This window comes from Paramisgurnus dabryanus, chromosome 2, assembly GCF_030506205.2.
Source record: "Paramisgurnus dabryanus chromosome 2, PD_genome_1.1, whole genome shotgun sequence".
NCBI classification, from domain to species: domain Eukaryota; kingdom Metazoa; phylum Chordata; class Actinopteri; order Cypriniformes; family Cobitidae; genus Paramisgurnus; species Paramisgurnus dabryanus.
The window spans coordinates 3375942-3392271 of record NC_133338.1 but is presented as its reverse complement, the minus strand read 5'-3'; the positions used below and the strand labels follow the sequence as shown (position 1 = coordinate 3392271).

Below are 16330 nucleotides of genomic sequence, written 5' to 3'. Positions count from 1 at the left end.
GTGAAGCAATAATGCATTTCAATTTACTGTTTTTTAGTCCTTATATTAAGTTGTTGGAAACTTGGGACACAAAAGAAAGGCATCTGTCCACTACCATCTCATCTCAGCGTTAGCAAACTTGTGCATGCTGTCAGCACGTGAGGACCGATCTTTTTCCTTTTAGGCTTTGAACTTGAACATACACGCATAATAATAACACACAAAGTAAACACACATTATAGGGAAAACTTTGGACTTGTGGCTATTGTGCATTATTGTACTGTAGTTAAGTAATTTTCAAACTTTTTAAAAAGCAACAGTAAAAAACCAAGATTACGCAACGCACCTCTTTCAGTGTTGGCGATAAGGATTGATTTATATGTTCTCATTGATATATCAAGCATTTATCAAATATTTATGCGGCTGAAGTGGTTAATTATTTGAATATCATTTTCCTTAAATCATCTTGGCAAACCACTGTATGACAGCTGTCTAGGTTAATCAAAAAACAAACAGTGTATCTGTATCTTGAGGTTGTATTTATTTTTCATATTTTCATTTTGTTTCTCTGTCACTGACTGTTTACGTAATTATTTAATTACGTGAGAACTTCTAATTTAATATTATACAAGCATTGGTATCCTAATTAGAGAGAAAAAAAATGTTGAGCAAATTTCTGGAAATTACGGCCACAAAATTACCTTCATTTTGATCGCAAAAATCATAAAAATAAATTGCGAAATCCTGGAGGGACTGAAATAATTGTGTTTGAACAATCTGAATAGCTATATTTCTATGAATAATGAAAGCCGCGTATACAGCGCATCTCTCTATATGTTCGTCGCAAAAGCCTGTTAACTTTTTACCTGATACATCTTCTGCACAGCGCAACTGTCAGAACATGCTGTCTATGCTGTCTTTGCAATATATATAATATATAATAATATAATATCGTTTAGATGACATTAAATTGTGTGCTTCTCAATATAGTGTCAACATTTTGGTTTACCTGCTGATAATACCAAATCAGTAACAGAACAAATATTAAGCATTAAATTATCTCCATTATTTTGCTCTTCCTGCTTTCCCCCACCTGATAATTTCTGTCCAATGAATGAATGACCTTAATACACATGTGGTTCTGTTTAAAAATTTTGGTTCACTTGCAAAAAGGGCAGTGTGAATGCGAACCGCACTAAAAAATACAAAAATAAAAAACGTTTGGTCCGGACCAAAGCAAGTGAACTTGCGGACTTTCCAGGTATGAATACATCCTAAGAAATCATTTTCATTTCAAATACTTATTATCACTGACAACAGGTATGGCCAGGATATTGTCATTTAAAAAGTGGAGTTGCAGCCCTCAACTGATGTTTATGTTGTCATTTTGTGTATTGGCCACCAGTTGTGTGATTGCAGTGCCAGTTTAAGCCGCAAGTTTTGTGATTTCAATACCAGTTTTGGCCACAATCCTACATACTGTTCCTTTAACACAGACAACTGGGAACATTTGCAGTAGTAGTAGTTCAGTAATTACATTGTGCTTTTCTCCCCTCACTGTGCCTGCATTAAAAAGCCTTTTGCAAATGGGAGGCATCAGTGGAGAAAATAGTATTTACAGTACTGTGTGATAAAGATAAATATTTATTTATGACGATGAACATTAGATTTTAAAATGTGTTTTATGCATCATATATCACATTACTAGCAAACTGTCATGCTTCTTAAAACAACACCTGAATTTACTCTCCTAAGAAAGAAGAAATTACCATAATATGAAGAATTTTATCTAGCAGAGAAATCTTCACAATATAACACACAAGAAAGAGACAAACTTCAAAACAGGACTTAATTCAGGTATGTGTTTTCAATGGATGCGTTCATTTTTGAAATGCAAAGAATCTTATTGGCATCTTTTAACATCTTTTGGTTTGCATTGTAGTAACTTATAGTGAGATATTGACTTGACATCATCACAGAAGTCCTTTTGGGTTATTTTCAGCTCTCAGCAAAATGGTTTTATTAATTTGAACAGCGTACAACGTAAACATGTGTCTTGTGTGTAATAAAACATGGCACTATCCTTATAATTCATTTAAAAGAGAATTAGACAACTGACCATGATGTGTAACACTGGTAATGAACTGCAAGACTGTATAAAATCCTGTATATGTTAATTTAATAATATAAGTAATGAATAATTGATGAAAATTCGAAAATAATGCACACCCAGGTGGTATTGCAACACGAAGTGAAGCGGAGTCAATTATTTCGCTTGATCTAATCTTTAACTGGATAACTTTTGTGTGTGACCATGTGAATCTGGTGCCTCTTATACAGGGGGAGCAAATTTATAAATATATAATCCACATTATAGCTGCATGCAGTACAAACTTTACACACACCACAAAAACATGGGAGGAGCTATGACATCACCACAGGTGTGACAGCTTTCAGTGAAAATGAAACTAAACTGACGATGAACAACCTATAAACCTTTAAACTCTTTCACTCTTCAAGAAAGAAGATATTTAAGACTTTTAAAGCTGTACCTGAACACATCTGATACTCATTCACAGGTAACATGATGGAAATATATGAGAAATTTCTCTGAACAAGTTTCTAATGTTAGTGTTCTGGTTCAGTAGAGTTTATGTCTAACTAGAAAACATTAGACAAAGTCTGGTTAATGCATGAGTTAAACTAGTTTATCATTTTAATCTACAGTAACGGTATAATATTATTTATTAAATGACGACTGTAATATTTGTTTAGTTGTAAATCAACGTTTAATGTTTGTTGTCATTGAGTCACACGGCTTAAAGAGAACCAGGAAGTACAGTATGTGAACTGAAGACAGAATGAAAAACTGAAACGCTGTAAAATGTAATTTGTGTTGGGATTGTTTCCTGAAAAGTTTTAAAGAGAAGTCGAACAATGGCAGAATCTTCACCAACATCATCAAAACCAAGACGGACCAGAAGAAAGAGTATTGATGAACCACCATGTAAGCAAAAAACCCAAAGCACATTATTTATTATATAAAATCTTATCATTATCTTAAGATCAAAAACATAAACTGTTAGTGATAAATGTTTGTGTGTCTGTGTGTTTTCCAGTTCTGTTATCCTCCAGTGTTTCTCTGTCTGAAGAGCTTCAGTGTTGTGTGTGTCTGGATGTGTTCAGTGATCCAGTCAGCACTCCATGTGGACACAACTTCTGCAGGATCTGTCTGAAACAGTGCTGGGACAACAGTCAGATCTACAGCTGTCCATACTGTAAAGAAACATTCAGTAAAAGACCAGAGCTCAACATCAACACAGCACTTAGAGAGCTCATGCTGATCTTTAAAGAAAAGTTCAGTCAGAGAAGATCTGAAGTCCTCTGTGACATCTGTGATGAAAGAAAACTGAAAGCCCTGAAGTCCTGCCTAACATGTCAGGCATCTTACTGTGAAACTCATCTGGAGCCTCACCAGAGAGTCTTGAACTTAAAGAAACACAAACTGCTGGATCCTGTGGAGAATATAAATGACTATGTATGTGAGAAACATGAGAGACCTCTGGAGCTCTTCTGTAGAAATGATCAGACATGTGTTTGTGTGTTTTGTACTGATGGAGATCACAAGAATCACAACACTGTTCCTCTAGAGGAGGAGAGTAAAGAGAAGAAGGTACGAGTTCATAACAACAGTAATACGTGCTTTATTCATCTGTTATACATATTCAAACAACATGATCTTTTGTCAGAAGATGATCAAATGTGTCTGTCTATAGACTCAACTGATGAAGACACAGACAGACATTCAGCAGATGATCCAGAAGAGAATCAAGAAGATTCAAGACATCAAACACTCAGCAGAACTCAGAAAAGTGAGTTGAAGATGTGAAATATTTGATGGATGATAATGTTTTAATTTGTCTTATAAATAAAGGTGATGAATTGTAATGAAAAACTGATTTCTCAGAGAAGCAGAGAGCAGGAGAAAGCAGCGAGTGTTGAGCTCTTCAGTGATCTGATCAGATCCATTGAGAGATGTCAGACTGAGCTGCTGGAGATGATGGAGGAGGAACAGAAAGCAGCAGAGAAACAGGATGAAGATCTCATTAAAGATCTGGAGCAGGAGATCACTGAGCTGAAGTGGAGAGACAGTGAACTGGAGAAGATTACACACAGTGAAGATCATCTTCATCTCGTTCAGGTCTCTCTCTCTCTCTCTCTCTCTCTCTCTCTCTCTCTGCCGGTGTGATTGTTGGGGTGAGGTGTGGACTGAGTGGTGCGAGTGTGTTTGGATCTCTGTAAGTTAATATTTTTTTCTTGCTTTTTCTTTGTTGGTTGTTTATCTGTTGTTTTTTTGGTTTACGTTGGTAGTTGTTTTGGGCCGCATCCTACCTGTTTTTATCTGGAGCATGACGGCCATGCGCTCACAATTTTTGAGTTCATTGAGTCATGGAGTGAAAGATGCGTCTGCGTTTAGTGTAGAGAAATGCTGCCGATTGGCAGAGGTTATGGATCAGGTTATACATCTTAAATAGACATACTGTGTCCCTGGTAGGTCAATCTTTGAAAACATATCCCTGATTATGGATATTCTTGATGTCTCTAAAATGCTAAATTTAGATTGTGGTCTGATATTATTGTATCAAGAGAAGGATTTTGGTCATGTTGAGCATGTTTATTTATGGAGGGTTTCGGAAGCTTTAGGTCTTAGATCAGAATTATAGAAAAACTTCTCTATAGTTTTCCGAGCATTCTTAAGGTCTACGGTGGTCTATGTGCTCTTTTGGAGTTTGTACAGGAGTTCCTCCTTTGGGGGTCTTTTAAGGCGATGAGACCAATATTCATAAAAACTGGGAAGGTCTAATTGAAAAAGTAAAAAGACGCCTAGAAAAATTTACATTTTTGTCTCCAAAATTGTCATACAGAGGATGTATTTTAATTGTTAATAATTTAGTGGCATCTTCCTTATGGCATAAGTTTGCTTGTGTAGATCCTTCTTTCTAGCAGCTTTCAAAAATCCAGAGTATTCTGGTGGATTTTTTGGGGGGATAGACTCCATTTAGTCTCACAAAATGTATTGTTTTTGCCCAAGGAGGAAGGTGGTCAAGGATCAATACACCTTCAAATCAGAATTGCAGAGTTGGATGGACTATCAAATTTTAGCTGGCGTGCTGTTTTTTGCTAGCCTGGGTGCCAGCCGAACTTAGCCCTGTCCACAACAGTTCAGGTTGGGAAGTTCGTTCTGGTGTCGCTCAATTGTGGCGCAAGATGATGGACAGATGGTTATTAACCATGTCACCAAAGAGCGCTTGTGTTGAATCCGTTTACAACAAATATGGCCACCGGCCTGCCGCTGTTGAATTGAGATGTGTAGATTTTGCCATCGAGGCTGTTCTAGAAGATATGGACAGTGCATTGATTTTAAAAGTAGGGATGCACCGATCCGATATTCTGGATCGGTATCGGGGCCGATCCGGCTTTTTTTTGCTCGATCGGATATCGGACTAACAGGACCGATCCAATTCCGATACTGCACGTTACCCATGGTTGTAACTGACAAGCGATTAAAACAACAAAGTATTATAAAAGCACTATAAAAATTTTTATGCACTATAATCAAAGTCATCTTACACTCAATAGCTTCATGTGAAGGAACAAACGCACATTTAAGATATTAATGTTTACAGAAACACTGTAACTTACTTGCAAACTGAGTTAATCCACTAGTGAAGCGGACGGATGAAAACGCGTCATTCAACACACGCAGACACACAAGATAACTGTAACGTTAGGCTTTATTAACGATCTGATTTTATAACGTCTCAGGAAGCTGTTGGATGGATGCAATTCACTATGTGCTGAGTTAATGCACAGGTGAAGCGGACGGATGAAACGCGTCATTCAACACACAAACACACTCAATAACTGTAGGCTGTTTTAAAGATCTGATTTTATAAAGTCTCCGCAAACTGTTGGATGGATGCAATTCAGTATGTGCTGAGCACACGATGCATCTAATCTCTTTGGGTTTTAATAGTTATGAACGTAACTTTCCATTGCGGCGCGAGGATTCCCATGTGAAGATGCTTCTAGAGCATCAATGCTGCACCCAGGAAGCGCAGTATGATTTAGACGCACTCACTATGATTTAGGCGCATCAATTCTGCACCCGAAATGTGCATAAAAGGTCCGGTTAAGTGTATAATTCCCAAAATAACCATCTGCACACTAAAGCTTTTTTACTGTGACTTTTTGCGCAATTAAGGAAAATATATTTAGCATACTTATTTGATCAAACGTGCCTATTTTATTTTCTCCTAAACACTGCAATGGTTAAGAATTACTAATGTTCTTGTAACTTGTAAATCATTTTAAATGATTGGTTTTTACATTTAAAATTAAAATTATATATAATATAATTATATTATGCTAGATTTAGCAGAAAGCACTATACACATTTATATAGTGTGTGTGTGTGTGTGTGCGTGCGTGCGTGCGTGCGTGCGTGCGTGTGTCTGTGTGTAATTTTAATTGTTCAAGAAATATACAGTAGTATCGGATCGGCAGGTATCGGAATCGGCCGATACTCAGAATTCGGGTATCGGAATCGAATGGAAAAAGTGGTATCGGTGCATCCCTATTTAAAAGAGGAACAGAAAAATGCGTTCAAGGCATTTGTTGATCTTAAAGATGTTTTTCCCGTCCCTCCTACTGGATTCGGCTAAAGTTAAATTTATCAGCTGATGCAAAGCAACTCAGCGTGCACGACAATGTGGATATAACTAACGGTCGTTGCCAGCTCCTTTTCGGAAGCCCGTGGATGAAGTTCATCTAACTTACAAATGGTTAGAGAGAGTCTGACTGTATGACTTAGTAAATAACTCACAATGTTGTGATATGAATGAAATGTTGTAAACATAGTAGGTGTCGATGTACTTTCGCTAACTCAGACAGATCATAATGTTAGTCTCATTGTATTAACTACAAGTTCAGGCTGCAAAAGGACAGATGCCATTTCAACACACATCACACACTTCGTTGCTCTGATTGGTTGTAGGTCTATCCAATTGAGTGCAGAGGCATTTTATGTCCTGGTTCAGTTGAAACACGTCCCATAATCACAGCCCAATGGAGTGGTATCAGACTCTAATTCTGACTAGATTTTCTTGCCTGATTTTACACAGTTTGCAGGGTCTTCTTTCTTAAGCACTTTTTTGATGGATCCCCTAAAACTGGATACCTCCATGTTACCAAGAACATTTTTAATGTTTGGAGTCTATGTTGTTCAATGACCATAAAAACTCACATTCCCTTCATTGGCTACTGGAGGAGCCTTTAATCTATGGCTCCCGGTTAGACTTAAGAGGCAATTATTTTTTCCTGGATTTAGTAAATTGCTGATTGAACAAAACATTGTTAATCTGAGTTAGCTACTGGACATAGGGCCAGATTTTAAGAATGAAGCAGCATTAGCTCAACATTTGGGAATCAGGTATATTCGTCTGGTCACCCAGTTGCTCATGAAATGGCAAACTGCGCTTAAATCAAAAATGGACTTGTAAACAGACTATTGCGTTAGTTCCTGAGTTCCTAATCCCAAAGACTCTTTTCCTGGTTTGCTTTTGTCCATAAATGTTGAAGGAATTACCTCTCCTTTCATTGAAAATGTTGCATCTATGTGTAAAAACTTTTTTTAAGTACCGATAAATCTTTGTACAGGTCTTGTGTTTTGCATAAAACCTGAGTGGAGGTCCTTGTATAAACCAACGTTGATCAAGGGAACAAGTGATTTTCAGTGGAGAATACTTCATGGTGCTATCGCAGTTAAAGGAGCATTTCACCCGTAGAAACATTAATCTTTATTGAAAGTGTGTCATATTTGAAGTCGAAATGTAACATATATTTAGAATTTGGTTCCTATTTGACCGAGAAAAGGGGTGTTTGTAGTCTCACTCCCTCAACAAAGACATTGCACTTCCTTCTTTCAATAATGCAAAATGATGATTTTTACATCATTGAAAGAAGGAAGTGCAACACTGAAATCTGTATTTCTCCTGTCTCAGCGGCAACTGAGGAAATGATGCATGACCATTCAAAAACATGACTGGGATACTAACTATACAAAGCTTAATGCAAATGGGTGAAGTGTCCCTTTAATGCTTTTATTTCATGAGGTTGCTTCTACATATCCTTTCTGCTCTGATAGAGAAACTCTTTCATGCTTTTATGAATTGTTTTAGATTGCAACCTTTTTTCTAGTTGTGCAGAGGCGATTCTAGGGTTAGAGCTTTAGGGGTGCTGGGCACCCAATGAGCTCCGCTGCCACCACCCGCTCTTTTTTCCAACAGAAACCAATAATATGTCTATTGTTAAATAGCTATCATTTTAAAATTGGTTCTACTAACTCCAAAATAAAGATTTTTTTGGAGACCTTTCAGGCATGAAAATGGGTCAGGGGTGAAAAAGAGGAGTAGAATATTACCCCTCTAGGGTCCGGGAGCATGCTCCCCCTTATTATTTTTTTTTAAATAACATTTTAAAGCATCAATCTGATGAGTTTTCAGATGCATTTTTTTTGCCAACCTTTTTATTTCTAATTAATGGTGAGCTAGCACATTTTTGCCATTAATGCCATATTAAAGTCTCAGGACAAAAGGTGGGCTACACCAGCAGTGTGGGTATGGTTTTATGTGAATATACAGTGTATCGTTTTAACTAACCTTTATCAAAATGTCAAATCTCCTAATTTATAACTTTTATGCCTACAACATATGGTAGGTTTATTAATAGTTTGTTAATTTGCAGCTTTTCTTTTAACAGTCCTTTACTTGAACCATTACCTTTACTATATGTCTAAAACAAAACACTTGTGACTCCTGCACTAAGGGTTAAAACGTTATCCCCTTCATATTAGTCTACATGTGACAAACTAAAAAATATTTATTGTCTAGTTTCATAGTCAGACAGTTAGTGATTTGACACATAACTTACCGGTACTGGTGGTATACAGTGATATGTAGTTTGTTTTCACTCTGTTCCAAACGCCATGTTTTCATGACGACTGACCAGAAAAGACGCACGTGATGTTTACATGACTCCCGATTGTTAAAATGAGTCTCAAATTAACGATAAATCATACAATAAACTTTAACAACGGAGACACACGTATGCAACTTTCCCACTGAGACGCACAAAACTGCATGCGTCTTGCGGAAGAACATTGTAACCGGCGCTACTTCTCTCCGTTTAAGTCTATGGACGAGTCACCCAGGTACTGTACTACTCCGCAGCGCGCGGGTACCCGCCGGACTAAAATAATCCGAAAATAAACACTTATTATACGTGTACCATGGTGATTCATTATAAGACAAAAACACGGCTTGAAAGATTGATTCGTGATGTACTCGCTCATTATAAACATAACGTAAACATTTTGTAAGATTTGAACAAAAAAGTTGCATCACAACACTTTTAACTGATTCTCACTCTGCGTGTGTTTCGCGCTCGGGCTAAGCGATGGTACAGAGAAGTAAAAGAAGAGGATGACACCATTTGCTAAGCGGGGAGGTTTTCATTTTCTACCTTATTATACATTTTAAACCACAAACTACGGAGTATGTTTTGGACATTATTTAACCTTGTCAAAGACGAACGAACATTTTAGAATAATTAAATTTCTTGCCCCAAGTTTTAGGGGTGCTGAGCTCCTTTTTAGGGGTGCTGAAGCACCCCTAAAAAGGGGCTAGCCTCGCCCATGGTTGTAAGTAATGTTTTTAGGAGTTGTAAAGAGAATTTTTCTCTGGAGGAATTTATTTTGGGGTTTAAATATGAAACAAAGACTTGCTTGTCAACTTCTGAATTTTGTTCTAGGCCAAGCGAAACTGGCCATTTATACAAGTAGGAAAAAGAATATATAACAAAATATAAATCAGAACATAGCCTTGTTTTCTAACTCTCTCTCCTGCTGTAGATTTACCCATCATCCCTGTACAGAGCTCCAGACATGAAGAACTGGTCTGAGATCAGTATGAAGACTCATGTGAGTGTGGAGACTCTGAGGAGAGCTCTGACTCAACTACAGGAGACTCTCAATGAGAAACTCACACAGACTGGTAAGTGAATATAAGTCATCAAAACTGGAAGATAATTGTGTTGTTGTGTTTTTTTTGTTTTTTTTTTAGAAAAATGTGCCATCAAACTAAGTAAATGTGTGTTACTTTAATTGTATTCAGTTTGATTTTTACTGTATAGGGGTTGAATTTTCATATATTTTTTTACTTTTGTTATATGGTCATTGCCTTGGAACTTTTCGTTTGGATCATTATTTATTTTTTACTTTTTAAAAGATTGTTGTTGTTGGATTATTTATAGTTTTGCTCTTTTATCAAACCCAAAGTGTTAATGTTAAAATATGAAAATCCATAAAAATGTTTGAAATGTAAACAAACTTTATTATTTTAAAAGAAAGAGTAGTGATGTAAATATGAGTTAGATTTAGTAAATATGAGTCTGTTTGCTTTTCATTTTTTTTTGCTTTTCATTTTTTCCTCAGATATTTTACCCCTCTGTTTATGAAGTTTTAGAAAAAATTAATTTGCATGCACGTCCACTGTTCGAAATTGTACTTAGGACCTCAAAAAGTCAAATGTAACTGCCAATAACTGCAAATATAAAGAAATCATCCACTATAGAGATCAATGTTACTGATTCTTGTTATCTGTCAGTGTTTTTAAGTTTCTTCTGTAAACTCTTGCTGATGTTTTATTGTGATTTGTGTTGACAGTAATGATGAAGATGCAGCAGTATGCAGGTACAATGTTTGATCTACACTCTTCTCTCACATTCACTAACAATAATACTTTACATACACAAACTCATCTCTACTATTATAAACACATCAACATCTTTATATTGTCATTCATATTCTCTCATCTCTCTCTCAGTGGATGTGACTTTGGATCCTGATACAGCAAATCCATATCTCATCCTGTCTGAAGACAGAAAACAAGTGAGAGATGGAGACATTAAACAAAAACTCCCAGATAATCCAGAGAGATTTAATCCGAGTGTCTGTGTTCTGGGAAAAGAGGGATTCACCTCAGGGAGATTTTATTTTGAGGTTCAGGTGAAGGACAAAACTAACTGGGATTTAGGAGTGGCCAGTGAATCTATTAACAGAAAGGGATCGATCACACCGACTCCTGAGGATGGATTCTGGACTGTGTGGCTGAGGAATGGGAATGAATATGAAGCTCTTGATGATCCTGATGTCTCTCTGTGTCTGAAAGTGAAACCACAGAAGGTCGGGGTGTTTGTGGATTATGAGGAGGGTTTGGTTTGTTTTTATGATGTAGAGTCCAGGTCTCATATCTACTCTTTCACTGCTCAAACTTTCACTGAGAAACTCTTTCCTTTCTTCAGTCCATGTCCTAATGATGGCGGTAAAAATTCAGCTCCTCTGATCATCTCACCTGTTCATTACAACAAATAAATCAACATCTAGAATATAAAATACTAAATAAAAGGTTTCTAAAAGCTGAAAACTAAGAATAAGAAAACAATAAATACGCATATCCTCTTTTTCTAATGATAATATGTAAACTTATGAACAGAAAACTTGAACACTTAGTACAAATTCTGTCATTGTGGCTTTACCCTCTCAATAATTTGAGTGCATATTAGTATCTCTGTGGTAAATACTGGTACTAAACATTACTGGTACAGTACATACAGTATTTGTACCTAAATGGTACACATTATGACCTTTATAAATGATAAATGTGTAGTTATCTGATAATGAATGATGTTTGTTGATCGTCACGAATGAGGTTTGTGTGTTCAGTGTTGGGGTTTAAGTCCATGATGTCTTGTTGCTCAGAGTAATACATTCATCACAACACTTTGAACAGCAACTTCACCAATTGTCTTAAGCAGAGTATGTATACTGTATAATAAAATGACATAGCAAAGTTAAATATAAACCTGAGCTTAATTTTTTAAAATATGAGTTGGGGGGACTTATAGTTTGTTTTCGTATTGTGGTTGAAAGTCATTGGACATTACTACGTAAATGTTAGGTGAACTACTTACCTCAGACGTTACTTAAAAATGTCCTGAAATATCCTTTAAATAAGTTTTCTCTACCTCAGATATACAGTGCAAAAAATTAATCAGAAGTTTTTATTTTTGGTGTAATGAGTTTCATTCATTCATAAAATGCACATAATTACACATCTATAATTAGCAAAAAATAGGGATAACAGATGGATTTACTAAAAAAAAAACAATAAATAATATCAAAACCTCTTTTTATTGGCATATTTATCAGTGCATTCATTTGATCATTGTTTAATATTCTGTACTAAAGGTCAACTGTAGACTTTTAACGATATCTAGTGGTGAGATTGTGAATTGCTAGGGCTACTGTAGAAACATGACAGTGTGAAATGGCGACATCCATGTAAGGGAACCCGCTGGTGTATGTGGAAAAATGTCTCATTATAATGTAATAAAAACGATACACCACTGATAATATAGTTATGTAGACTATTGCATTTCTGTCAAAAGATCCTTCTAAAAATGACCCACTGCACCTTTAATTTATCAGACAAGTGAATATAAATCTGTCATGAATGACTGGACTCAAAAGCGGGTTGCAGTAAAACATTTTATTAAAACACTCAATGGTAACTAGCAAAGGAAAACACAGTCTCAAGAGCAAGACTCAATGGCATAGAGCAACCCAGGTGGAGCCAGGGTGAAGATTTAATTAATCAAAATATAAATGAATCAAGTATAATCTATGTGAATATAACCATTTGTCTGTACAAATAATTTACCATTATGTATCTGAGGTTTCCTGTGCATATATTAGCTGTGTAGTCTACGCCTGTGAAGAAAGGATCATTGTCTATAATAATCTTTAGATAGGGTCTGATCTTGTGATTATGATTGTCTACATAATGAACTTTTACATATGGTTTTGAGATAATGAGGCATTGAAGTCCCACCAGAATATCCAGTTTGAAACCAGAACCAATGAGGTTTAAGAACCCAAGAAAAAAAAACAACAAGAGCAAGAGATCCTGTAGGGCAAACTGGAAGAAAGATATGAGGCAATAAAAGAGAGTGCATCCCACCAAAACTGGAGCCTGAACAGGACAAGACAAGAGAAGGTGAGCACTAAGATTAATAAATTGGTAATCGAGCCAAGACTATGAGAGCGATCAGCGAAGGGTAAAAAACTTAACGGTCTGACACAGAGCACATGGCGAGCTGTCAAAACAAGGAGCCATGTGCTCGACAAAACAACACAAGCATGACATGCACACAGGACAACAAAACCCAGGTGATCAGACCGAGGACATGACATAAACCATTTTAGCTGATCTCTGTTAAAGACTGCAAACATCATACTAAAGGTATAAATAAATAAACCTAAACTTAAATAAAATTATTTTTCTGAATGTTTGTGTGAATGTGTTTATTAAGTAACACACATAATTCTCAATCATGTATGCATTAAAAAAATGATAACTGTCTCAGTCTCAGACGTGCCCACAGACAGTTTGCTGAACATGTACGGTCGGATTGCGTTTTTCGCGCTTTCGTGTGTCTTGTGAATAGTATGCCATACATACCCGTTTGCCACTGAACCTGCATTAACGACGACAGTGGGGCCTCCAGCCTTAGTCAAACGGGTTAGCACGTATGGTCGGGTTGCGATGTTTTGGCGTTTTCGCCTGGTCCTGTAAATTGCATACAATATAGACCCGTTTGCCACTGAACCTGCATTAACGACGACAGTGGGGCTTTAGGCCTTAGTCAAACGGGTCGTCAGGTTTCATTTTCTCTTAAAGATCGGAAGGTGACCCTTATTTACCATATATAACTTCGCATTGGGCCCCCAATTTGCTAAATCCTCAACTGTGGATAATATAATTATGCCGCAATAGTTAGTCTGTCTGGAACTAAGCTGAGTTAAACCACATCACTGTGTGACACTTCAATACATATGAACGGCCGCTACGCTAATACGATTTTGTTTTTCTCTCCCTGTCTCGTCCTCGACCTCGAGGACAACGAGACAAACAGACCCAGTCCCGGTAGATGTGAAAGTCGGCACACCTCTGATCTACTGGCCGTCCTTCAACCTGATGCCCAGCTGATGCCTGACCAACGATCACCGGCAGAACCGCTTAATCTCCGCTAAATCTTCTTATCCGTTCTCCCAAGGGTTTTTCCCTCCTAGGACTTACTTTTCCTCGGATAAAAGCCCGGGGGGTTTTTTCTCCTAGGGGGTTTTTCAACCCGGGGAGGCAGCCTTTTTGGGCTTTACTTAGCTTCCTCTTCTAGACGTTACTTTAGTAATATGTTCACTTATAATATTGAGTCATAGCCGCAGCAAATTTAACTGCTTATGCTATCATGTATTTTGTTGTGCTATCTGTCGTTTTTCTGTGCTTTTCACTGCTTCTATTTATGTAAAGCTGCTTTGAAACAATTGACTTTTGTGAAAAGCGCTATATAAATAAAATTGAATTGAATTGAATTGAATTGAACATCTGATGCGTATGGCACACTTAACTGGAACCACTTCAGCAGCTTCGAAGTCATCCTCAGTGAGGGGACTTCCTTAAAAGGACTTTGGCCATATGGACTCTTGGGCGGTCCTTGGACATTCAAAGCGGCCATGGTTCCCATACCTTCAGTATGACCTTCAGTCTGGCTATGTGAGACTATTCAATATAATCCAAAAAGTTGGACCAGAACAACATTGAGAGCGGGTGACAAAAAGTGTTTACTGTCATCTGAAAGTGTCATAAGATGTAAATATGATTGAGAGAACAAAAGCAAGCAAGATGGGCTTTTGTGTAGATGAGTGATGTGTTGATTAAAAACATCAGATTTGGACTGAAACACAGACAACGAAAGTCTGCCAACACAGAGATCAAATTACAACTCAGATGCTTTATGCTCTTCCTGTAAGTAGATACACAGATGTCTGCAGATAACTTTTAATTCTTTGTAAATGTGAACAAACTTAAAACAGTATGAGCAATAGTAATGTTGTCTTAATAAACACCACTAGGATTAATTATGAAACTGGTAGCATTACAGCGAGACTGTTCCTAAAAACATATCAGTCTCAAGATTCATCCTCACCTCCTTCATCTCATGATCTCTGTAATGTTTCAGGAGCATCAGATGATTAATAACTGATTATTTTACATTGTTATAAAATTGTTCAAGTGAATAAATGAAGTCATATACATCTGAAATGATATGAGGATGAGTACATGTAAGAAATAAGTGATGACGGACCTTTGAACTATTAGAAAATACTGCAAACACAAGATGGTAATGCAGATATGATGTAGACTCGAGCGCCTGTTGCACCTTGGTATGCATTATTTTCTAATAATTCAATGGTTGAGTCTTGTTTGAATAAATACAGATTGATAAGTCTACTTTATCATTAATGTAAACATATGAGCATGATGGGTGTGCTGTGGCGGACTGTGAACCTTTCTTTTATTTCAGTTAACATAGAGAAGTGATATCCATGCAGTCAACATATCTGTAAGTACTTCATAGGTGTGTGTCTCCTATCATATAATTGCACACTTTTAATCTTTGTTCAGCAATCAGAATGAAGCATTCAACAACTCTGTCGTATAAAAATTATATCATTTTCATTTTTTGTTAAATTATTTATTTAAAGTAGTAAAAAGTTTCTTTGGAGTAATATGATGGATAATTTATAAGATACAAATGTGTATTGTAAGATATTAAATAGCTTTTAATGGAAAGTGACAGTTGTGCTGTTAACAGAGTTAATTCATCTTTATTCTACCACTGAACAAACATTATTACAGCGTGAAACCTAAAGAAGAGAGACTAGTGTAATTTTCTACTAGTAAACTCTACTTAATACAAATGTTCACAGGTGTGTGTTTTCAACAGATGCTTCTGTTGTTGCATTGCATAGAATCTTACTGGCATCTTTTAACATCTTTTGGTTGCATTTGTATAACTTATAGTGAGACATTGACTTTATCATCATTGAAGTCCTTTGGATTATTTTCAGTTCTACTGCATAAAAGATTTAATAATAATTTCATCTGATGATGTGATCGTTGCATAACTAGTTTTTCAAGAATTTGAATGGTGTACAACATAAACATGTGTCTTGTGTGTAATAAAACATGGCATTATCCTGATAAAGACAACTCACCCTGATGTGAAACGTTCATACTAAACTAAAAGACTGGAAAAATCCTTTAGGCTTTACATTACTTTGACATTATGAATTCAAAGTATTTCACTGTGGATTTACAGAAAGTCTATT

At 36.5% G+C, this 16330-nt stretch overlaps 1 protein-coding gene across 1 annotated transcript; it reads left to right on the top strand.

Annotated features, from left to right (window-relative positions):
* The first annotated feature begins 2411 nt into the window (after nt 1–2411).
* Nucleotides 2412–11917, top strand: LOC135783455 (E3 ubiquitin-protein ligase TRIM39-like). The gene is made up of 8 exons (XM_065294186.2): nt 2412–2558; nt 2897–2986; nt 3099–3652; nt 3756–3851; nt 3947–4180; nt 9950–10091; nt 10763–10789; nt 10923–11917. The coding sequence occupies exons 2-8, from the start codon at nt 2917–2919 to the stop codon at nt 11468–11470; spliced, it is 1671 nt and encodes a 556-aa protein (XP_065150258.1). The 5' UTR covers nt 2412–2558; nt 2897–2916; the 3' UTR covers nt 11471–11917.
* Nucleotides 11918–16330: the final 4413 nt, after the last annotated feature.

Bases quoted from the DNA above. Each gene is read 5' to 3' on its own strand.
- LOC135783455 (XM_065294186.2), top strand. From the start codon at position 2,917: ATGGCAGAATCTTCACCAACATCATCAAAACCAAGACGGACCAGAAGA. The intron at 3,653-3,755 runs GTACGAGTTCAT...GTCTGTCTATAG, and splicing joins AGGAGAGTAAAGAGAAGAAG to ACTCAACTGATGAAGACACA. The intron at 10,092-10,762 runs GTAAGTGAATAT...TTGTGTTGACAG, and splicing joins TGAGAAACTCACACAGACTG to TAATGATGAAGATGCAGCAG.